This window comes from Protobothrops mucrosquamatus, unplaced genomic scaffold (genome assembly GCF_001527695.2).
Source record: "Protobothrops mucrosquamatus isolate PMUCROS unplaced genomic scaffold, P.Mucros_1.0 scaffold3645, whole genome shotgun sequence".
In the NCBI taxonomy this organism is placed as follows: domain Eukaryota; kingdom Metazoa; phylum Chordata; class Lepidosauria; order Squamata; family Viperidae; genus Protobothrops; species Protobothrops mucrosquamatus.
In genome coordinates, this window is record NW_015389606.1 from 33190 (window position 1) to 43090 (window position 9901).

Sequence of the window (9901 nt, forward strand, 5' to 3'; positions counted from 1 at the left end):
CCAGCTTTCATGCCTAAGGCGGGACTAGAACTCACCGTCTCCTGATGATTGGCCCAAAGTCACCCAGCAGCTTTCATGCCTAAAGCAAGACTAGAACTCCCAATCTCCTAGTGATTGGCCCAAAGTCACCCAACAGCTTTCATGCTTAAGGCGGGACTAGAACTCACCGTCTCCTGGTGATTGGCTCAAAGTGACTCAGCCACTTTTCATGCCTAAGGCGGGACTAGAACTCACAGTCTCCTCCTTTCTCACCTGGTGCCTTAACCACTAGACTAAACTGCCTCTCTTTATCCATCCTTATTGGGGGAAATTATCACTTTGCCGTAAGTCCTCGACTTATTGACCACAACTGAGTCCCAAATTTCTGTTACGAAGGGAGACATGTGCTCAGTGAGTTTTGCCCCACTTTATGACTTCTCTGGTCACCGTTGTTAAATGAATCACTGCAGTTGTTAAGTTAGTCACACGGCTGTTAAGTGAATCCAGATTGCCCCATTGACTTTGCTTGTCAGAAGGTTGCAAAAGGGGATCACATGACCCCGGGGACAGTGTAACCCGTCATAAACATGAGTCAGTTGCCAAGCGTCCCGAATATTGATCACGCAACCACGGAGAGGCTGCAACGGTCGTTAAGTGTGAAAAACGTCCATGTCACTTTTTTCCCCCCAGGGCTGTTGTAACTTCAGTCACTAAGTGAACTGTTGTAAATCGAGGACCCCCTGGATCTGCTAGAGACCCTGATACAAAATCTTAACCAAGCAAACAAATTCTTCAGAGCTCAGCGTCACGATTCAGGGGGATTCCTGCCGAGGGCATGGGGGTCCAAAACCTCAAGATGGGGGCGGGGGGGTCACCCTTCCACAATTGCAGCCCTGTCCCATTCTTGCATGTATTGCAACCGTGTTGCATGTTTAAAATGAACACAACTTGCCCCCATGGTTGCAACTACCATCATGACTTTAGGGACCCTTCCCCACCCCTTCAGCCATCCCTGCTTAGACATACTCTCTTAAACTACTTCTCAAAGTGGTATACCAGGGGTCTTCAAACTTGGCAACTTTAAGACTTGTGGACTTCAACTCCCAGAATTCCCCAGCCAGGACAAGAAACAACGGATGGAAACTGATTAAAGAGAGAAGCAACCTAGAACTAAGGAGAAACTTCCTGACAGTTAGAACAATTAACCAGTGGAACAACCTGCCTCCAGAAGTGGTAAATGCTCCAACACTGGAAGTTTTTAAAAAGAGACTGGACAGCCATTTGTCTGAAATGGTATAGGGTTTCCTGCCTGAGCAGGAGGTTGGACTAGATGACCTCCAAGCTCCCTTCCAACTTTATTATTATTATTATTATTATTATTATTATTATTATTATTATTATTATTATTATTATTATTATTATTATTATTATTATTATTATTATTATTATTATTATTAAACACTTAAAGTGACCAAGGTTGAGAAACGCTGCTTTAGACCAGGGGTCTTCCAACTTGGCTACTTTAAGACTTGTGGACTTCAACTCCCAGAATTCTTCAGCCAGCTCTGGCTGGCTGAGGAATTCTGGGAGTTGACATCCACAAGCCTTAAAGTTGCCAAGTTGGAAGACCCCTGTGATATACAGAGAGTCCTTGACTATATGTATGTTTAGCGGCCACTCAAAGCTACAACAGCGCTGACAAACGTGACTTAACAACTGGTCCTCGCAGCAAACAACCATTGCAGCATCCCAACGGTCACGTGATCAAAATTCGGGCACTTGGCAGCCGTCGTGTACTCACAACGGTTGCGGGTCTTAAGGTCATGTGTGCCGTATGCGAGTTTCCCAGCCTGCTTCCGACACGCAAAGTTGACGAGGGAAACTAAATTTGCTTAAGGACCACGTGATCCTCTTTAACAACCGCAATGCTTTGCTTAACCACCGTGGCAAAAAAAAAGGGGGGGTCATAAACTTACGGGCACAATTTACTTCACCACCACCTTACCTAGCAATGGACATTCTGCTCCCAATTGTGTCGTACGTTGAGGACTACCTGTATGTAAATACAGTTGATCCATTTTGGGGCAGGATCTTTGCACGCTTCAGTCACGTGCAAACGGCCTGGCCAGTTTTATCTGCTAAAGCCCTGAACTGTTGGCTGTTAGTGGGATGGCAGCATCTTCCGAATAATAGAATAACAGAGTTGGGAAGGGACCTCAGAGGTTTTCTAGTCCACCCCCCTGCTCAAGCAGGAAACCCTATTCCATTTCAGACAAGTGGCTGTCCAGTCTCTTCTTAAAAACCTCCAGCAATGGAGCACCTACAACTTCTGCAGGCAAGCTGTTCCTCTTATAAATTGTCCACAACTGTCAGGAAATTTCTCCTTAGTTCCAGGTTGTTTCTCTCCTTGGTTAGTTTCCATTTCTTGTCCTGCCTTCAGGTGCTTTGGAGAACAGCTTGACTCCCTTTTCTTTGTGGCAGCCCCTCAAATATTGGGAGAGAGCTATCATGTGCCCCCTGGTCCTTCTTTTCATTAAACTAAACATACCCAATCCCTGCAACCGTTCCTCGCATGTTTTACCACGCCCTCTCTCTTCTCTTTCGGACTCCCAGGCCAGGCGTGGAAAGCCTTGAGCGCCACCGACAAGCGCCCCTTCGTGGAGGAGGCCGAGAGGCTGAGGATCCAGCATCTGCAGGACCACCCCAATTACAAGTACCGTCCCCGCCGGAAGAAGCAGGCCAAGAAAATCAAGAGGATGGAACCGAGCATCCTTCTCCACAACTTGCCCCAGTCCTGCGGCGAGAATTTTGCCATGGGCCACCGCAGCACCGGCGCCGGCGGCCTCGGCCACTCCCAGCCTCCCCCACTGAACCACTTCCGAGAACTGCGCTCGATGGGGTCAGAGATGGAGAACTACGGCCTGCCGACTCCCGAAATGTCCCCTCTGGACGTCCTCGAACAGGCGGAGCCCGCCTTTTTCCCGCCCCACATGCAGGACGACTGCAACGTCATGTCCTTTCGAGGTTACCACCACCCTGCTCCTCCTCCTCCTCCTCCACCGCCGATGGAGTTTTCCCCGGAGAAAAACCTGGGGAGGAACATGGTCATGGGGTACCCTCCCAACCCACCCTCCCACCTGGCCGAAGCCATGAGGACTCCCCAGCTGTCTGGGATGTACTACAACCAGATCTGTGCCGCGGGAGCCGCCAACGGGCTGTCGGCCCACCTGGGCCAACTGTCCCCTCCTCCTGAGTCCCACCAGCTGGAGGGCGTGGAGCACTTGAACCCCCACGAGCTGTGGACAGAAGTGGACCGCAACGAGTTTGACCAGTATTTGAATATGAGCAGGACTCGTCCGGATCCGTCCGGTTTCGCCTATCATGTTTCCGTGTCCAAAGTGACTCCCCGGAGCTGTGAGGACAACAGCCTGATCTCAGCCTTGTCCGATGCCAGCAGCGCTGTTTATTACAGCGCTTGTATCACTGGGTAAACGTTTCATTTAGGGAGAGGTTTGGGGCAGCCCCCCAAAATGGGGCCGCTGTCATCTCTTCTCTAGGATGCTGGGAAATTCGAGTTGGATTGGCCTGCTCGGCACGCTTCCCGTTCGGTTTCCCAGGATTCCTTGGGCAAAGCTATGACAGTGAATCTACCGTGTTTTCCCGAAAATGAGACTTAACCGGGAAAATAAGACCTAGCATGATTTTTCAGGATGCTCGTAATATGAGCACCACCCCAAAAATAAGCCCCAATTAGGATCATGAGCCAGACCAGGGGTAGGCAACCTTGGCTCTTTTATGACTCGTGGACTTCAACTCCCAGAATTCCTGAACCAGCATGGGGGAACTATGGTCCCCTCATGACTCGTGGACTTCAACTCCCAGAATTCCTGAGCCAGCATGGGGGAACTATGGCCCCCTCATGACTCGTGGACTTCAACTCCCAGAATTCCTGAGCCAGCATGGCTCAGCTTGGAAACTTCTCCCTTTTCCCTCAGCATGGCTGGCTCAGGAATTCTGGGAGTTGAAGTCCACGAGTCATAAAAGAGCCAAGGTTGCCTACCCCTGAGCCAGAACTGACGCATTTAGTGCCGTATTTCCCCAAATATAAGCCCTAACCGGAAAAATAAGGCCTAATGCGTCTTTTGGAGCAAAAATTAATATAAGGCCCGGTCTTATTTTTCAGGGAAACACGGTAGTATTAATTGGAGAGGAGACTGGAATGCAGCTGTACAGGTAGTCCTCAGCTTACATCCATTCTTTTAGTGACCATTACAACGGCACTGAGAAAAAGTGACTCGCGGCTGGTCCTCGCAGTTACAACCGTCGTAGCAGTCCCCACAGTCACGTGATCGCAATTTGGGCGCTTGGCAACCGTCTTTTACGACAGTTGCAGCATCCCGGGATCACCTGATCGCTGCTTGTGATCTTCCCGCCAATTTCTGACTAGCAAAATCAATGGGATTTGCTTAACGACCACCCGATTCGCTTAGCAACGACCGTGATTTGCTTAACAGCAGCGGTGGGAAAAAATTGTAAAATTGGGCTTGACTCACTGCCTTTGTTTAACAGCGAAGATTCTGATCTCAACTGTGGTTGTAATTTGAGGACTACTTGGGTCGGATAAAAAGCAGGGAGCGCAGATGCTAACATTTGAGCTCCAAAGGGGAAGAGATGAGTTTGTGACGCTTTGAGCCATGGCGATGGGGCTCAGCTGGCTGTGGAGTAGCTGAGGAGTAAAGTTCCTATAAGGAGCTTGGAACAAATCTTGTGCAGAAAATATCTCACCGTTTTAAAAAGGGCTTGAGCTGAGAATGGAGCTTCTGACACATTGGAAAGCTTACTTCGAGGTCTTGAAATGTTAGCTTTGAAGACACAAGCATGACCAAGGACTTCAGAATGGGATCAGTAGTAATGACACATGGGATATGTAGTAAGTCAGGAGCTTACCCATCACTGCCTTCCCAATAAGGTCATGAAAAGCAGGCTAACTTTCTCACCATGTAATGTGTGACTCGCGTCTTGGTGTCCTTTCCACAGTTAACTGCAAAGATAAAACTGTCGCTGAGTATAGCTCACTCTACCTTGGACTATATTTAGTCCAATTTTGTCCAATTTACTTGGATTCCAGTAAGGCATTTATTTGATAAAGAGGACCGACCCAGCTACTATTTGATAAAGGTTAGCTGCCGCCCGGTCTTTTTGTAAAATTACTTTGCGAACGAAACACGTGGGAAATTTCTCCTCTCCAAGAAAAGTAGAACTGGCCCCACTGGGATCTTAGTCCACCCCATAAGTGCCTCGCCCCCGTGCGAGGTCAGGTTGCCCCAAACCTCTCCCTTGATCTGGGACCCCTGCAGTATTTTAGATTTATCTCATTAATGGCATTGCTTTCTTTTTTAAAAAACAAAACAAAAATACAAATAAGGCTGAAGAATTGATATACTGTATTGCTGCGTAGCACAAGGAGATGGTTCAAAGCAGAAGGGGAAAAAAATGCAATTTTAAGGTGTTGGGGATGCTGGACAAGGGGGTACCCGCTGCTGGGTTTTTGCCTTGGCCACTTGAAGACGGGTGGACTTCAACTCCCAGAATTCTGGGAGTTGAAGTCCACACGTCTTCAAGTGGCCAAGATCAAGAAACCTCATTTATACAACTCACTATTAGAGCAAGCAGTACCTTTTGAATATCCGGTTTTTACAGTTACCTGCTTCAGTCCCTCCTCTGCCATCATTGAAAAAGGCTTGTTTTCAAGGGTTTAAACCGTGGTTTCCAAATTGAGATTTAAACCCCCGGCCCCCAAAGATAGATTCAGCAAAAGGGCTAGATTTGAAATGACGATCCTTAGATTCTGAGCAAGACCCACAGAGCTGGGCCATTGGCAAAATCGGCACGGCCGTTTGCAGCGACTGCAGTTCAAAAATCCAAGGTTATTCTTGCAGGGAATCCACAGTGAAAGAGCTAAGCCTGTGCTGCATTGCTGGAATGCGTGATTTCTTGCGATGAACGCATTAATAGTTGGGATTTCCATAAGGCTGGACATCGGCGGGGATAAGCGAGGAGGACGTGGCTGGAGGTTGTTAAAAGGGCGTGACGAAGTGAGACGAAGGGAAAGTGTTGGAAAAGTTGTAAGGAAAGGCAAGAGGATCTCTGGATTATGCCCATGTGCTTGATTCTTGAATCCACAGAATCTTAGAATTGTGGGGCCCACGAGGGTCATCTAGTCCAGCCCTAGGCAACAGGAAGGAAAGGCATTGATTTTAATCCCTTCCAAGTGGCTTCTCGTTGTTTTTTTTTTTTCCTGTTTTGCAATTCCTGGAGTGCAATTCTAGGCTGGTGTAGAATTTATTCCACAGGTTTTTGTTACTCGTAGTTGAAAATCCCACTTAAATGACATTGGCCCAAGAGATTTGCGAGGTGGATAAGCTGAGGGCAGGTCTCTTAAGTTTGCAAAGCTTCAGTCGTGTGGATTTGAACCCTTGGCTAATTGCCAGGTGTGTGTGTGTGTGTGTGTGTGTGTGTGTGTACGTACATATTTGGAGCTGATGTTTTAAAGCAATGTTTCTCAACTGTAGCAACTTGAAGATGTGTTGGACTTCAACTCCCAGAATTCCCCAACCAGCTATGGCGGGCTGGAGAATTCTGGGAGATGAAGTCCACCCGTCTTCAAGTTGGCACGGTGGAAAAACGCTGCTTTAAATCCTATTTTAAAGACAGACAGATGTGGGATTTTTGACTATCAGTGTCAACCTTCCAATGTTGTTTTCCCTGCAAAGTGTGAGCTGGGTGTGCCAGACAATAAACGTGAGGCACTCTGTGTGTAAAGCCCCCCACCAACACACACACACACACTTCTTCAAATCCTCCTTACAGGGTATAAACGTGGTTCAAGATGGAACTGCGGAACCATTTTGAACGTTAACCAAAGACTGCACCACGCACGAAAACTGAAAAATTCAGTTTTAAACGCACAATGGCTCAGTTCAAAACTGAACGATGCAAGTGTTAAAATGCAGAACAAGCCTTTTTCAATTTTATTAAGGGACTGGGATACTTTTGGGGTGCCCCTTGCCACTTCCCACCGTATCAGAGCATTCTCTTTGGTTTGGACAAATCTATATTTTTTACTAAGCTTTTTTTTTTTAAAAAAAAAATATCTTATCTATAAATAATATTTAAGTTGTTCAGGCATTTTATACTATGTCTTCTCTGGCTCTCTCTCTCTCTCTTTTTGTAATCAATGAAAGGATAGCCACAGTGTTGAAAAGCAGCCATGTAGCAAATAACGAGATTCTTAGGAAGAAGAAGCGGCTTTTAAGCTGCGCGGGATCAAATCCTCTGGAATTTGGGGGTTCGCGGGGAAAAAAACGTTTTCGCAGCCGCCCTCCGAAAATTTCCAGCGAGCGTTTTGAACAATCCCACTTGCGTATTGACCTACAGCATCGCAGGGACACATGCTGGAGGATCTGACTGAATCCAGCGCTTGTTTGCTGACTGGTTAATTATTAGAACATCTTTTCCTAATTGCTCGGCTCTCATGCGCTCGTTATGCGAACACATGTTCCGGCCCCCTCCAGCCGTTGTTGCCCCCAAGTGTTTCCAGATTTCTTTCTGGCAGCTGATCCGTGTTCAGTCTTTGCGTTGGCTTCGTGGGAACCTCTCCCGCAAAGAGACACTGCACAAAAGATACGAAAGGACTGACTGGCACTTCAAAACCCAGGGGATGTGTTTCGTTTGGTTGTGTTTTTTTTTTCTTCTTCTTTTTTTCAGTGGGCTGATGTTCGGCACGGCAAATTTGGGAGGGGTCTGTTCTCAGCATGGAAAAACTCGGCCCGCGAATAAAACACCGTGATATTCTTTTCTCAGCACGTCTGGGTGTGTGGTTTTTCGGTTTAACGCAACGGCAGGCCTGTTCTGCGCAAGGCTTTTGACTTAACTTGGTTTTCTCAGAGGGGGGTGGGGGGGTGGGATCTGCCCCCCCCCACCCCCGAAGAGGTTCTGCACAGCTTGGGGGGCCTTCAGGAACTGATCAGTTGGGTTGGGTTGGGTTGGGTTACAAATACGGTCGCTGGCTTGCATGCGTGTTGTGTTTTCTTTCTAACATGACACAGAAATTTGGATGACGTCAAAGAAGCTGGCCTTAAGCCAAGCGTGTGCTCACCATTGCAGCCTGTGCTTGTACCTTTGTTTAATTTTATAATGGGGGGGCAGGGGCGTAGAAAGGGTGACTGCGTTTGTAAATCAAGGGTGCTTTTTAAATAATAATAATAATAATAATAATAATAATAATAATAATAATAATAATAATAATAATAATAATAATAATAATAATAATAATGACCAAGTTGCTAAATTAATCCACTGGGCATTGTGTAAAAAATACGACTTGCCTGTGTCCGAAAAGTCGTGGGAACATAGGGTGGAGAAAGTTATCAAGCATGAGAGGGTGAAGATCTTGTGGGACTTTCGGACACAGACAGATCGCCATTTGGAACACAACACAACACGCCAAATATCGCAGTTGTAGAGAACCGAAGCATACAGCTGATGGATATCGCTGTACCAGGAGATGCCAGAGTCGAAGAAAAAGAACTGGAAAAAATTACGAAATATCGCAACCTGGCCATTGAAACTGCGCGATTATGGATGAAACGTGTAACAGTGACACCCATTGTCATCGGGGCACTGGGAACTATGTCCAAAAACTTTGCAAAATACATCAAGAAACTGCAGCTTCCTCCAATAACTCCAGCAATGTTACAAAAAACTGTGCTACTCGGAACATCTTATATTTTAAGGAGGTACCTGGTTGACACCTAGGATGCAACCCGTGTCAACCATCAGCGCCAGCCAATTTGAATGTTCAGTTGACTGAGGTTCATGTCTAATGAATAAATAATAATAATAATAATAATAATAATAATAATAATAATAATAATAATAATAATAATAATAGAGTTGGAAGGGACCTTAGAGTTCATCTAATCCATCCCCCTGCTCAGGCAGGAAACCCTATATTTTGCAAAAGTCCCTGTAGCATCCCTGAGAATAATGCACAGGTAGTCCTCAACGTACGATCACAGTTGGGATCAGAATTCCCACGGCGAAGCAAGGCAGTTGTTAAATGGGTCACACCTGATTTCAGATCTTTGTTTGCCAACTGTTAAGTGAGTCACACGGCCGTTCAGCGAATCTGGCTTGGCTTGTCCGAAGCTGGCTGGGAAAATTGCGATGACGTGACCCCAGGTTGCCGCAACCGTTGCAAGTACACGCCAGTGGCCGAGCATCCCAAATTTTGATCACGTGACTCAGGATGCTGCGACGGTCGTAAGTGCGAGAACCGGTTGCAAGTCCCTTTTTTTTTCAGTCTGTTGTCGAACATTTGCTAAACGGCTGTAATTCGAGGACCACCTATATCGCTATTAATTTGTCGTTAAAGAAGTATGCTCAAAGGGGAGTTTCTTTATATATCAAGTGTTTGTTCTGATAAACCGGGTTTATATCCACTGTATAAACGCAGGATTTAAAAAGAAACTCTCCTTCTTCTGTGTAATGTACAAAAACGCCTCCCAAAATAAGAAATGTAACGCCAGCTGTCAGAAACGTCACATCATCAAAACAGGAACTTGATTGTGCAGGAAAGTTGGTGAAGTCATAGAATGTCCCCCAAGACAGATCTCTGGCCTTTTTTTTCTTTCTTTCTTTCTTTTGGCAAAAATGACTCTTTGTCACAGATTCTTTCTTTTATTAACTTTTTTTTTTTTTACAGAAAGTATGAACTAAAATATCTGCTTTACTGTTGGTTGGTAGAATATTGAAAATATTTTCTGATTCCTTCCTTCTTTCCTTCCATCCTTCCTTCCTTCCTTTCTTCCTCCCTCCCTTTATTTCCCAACTTTTTTCTTTATTTTCTGCCTTTTTTCTT

The 9901-nt window shown here is 46.2% G+C and overlaps 1 protein-coding gene across 1 annotated transcript; it reads left to right on the forward strand.

Moving 5' to 3' along the window:
• Positions 1–2592: 2592 nt before the first annotated feature.
• On the forward strand, positions 2593–3470 carry SOX18 (SRY-box 18; the record flags this gene model as incomplete). Its single annotated transcript, XM_015827360.1, has 1 exon — positions 2593–3470. A coding segment is annotated over one exon (878 nt), but the record flags the coding sequence as incomplete, so codon positions are not given.
• Between the last annotated feature and the right edge of the window lie 6431 nt (positions 3471–9901).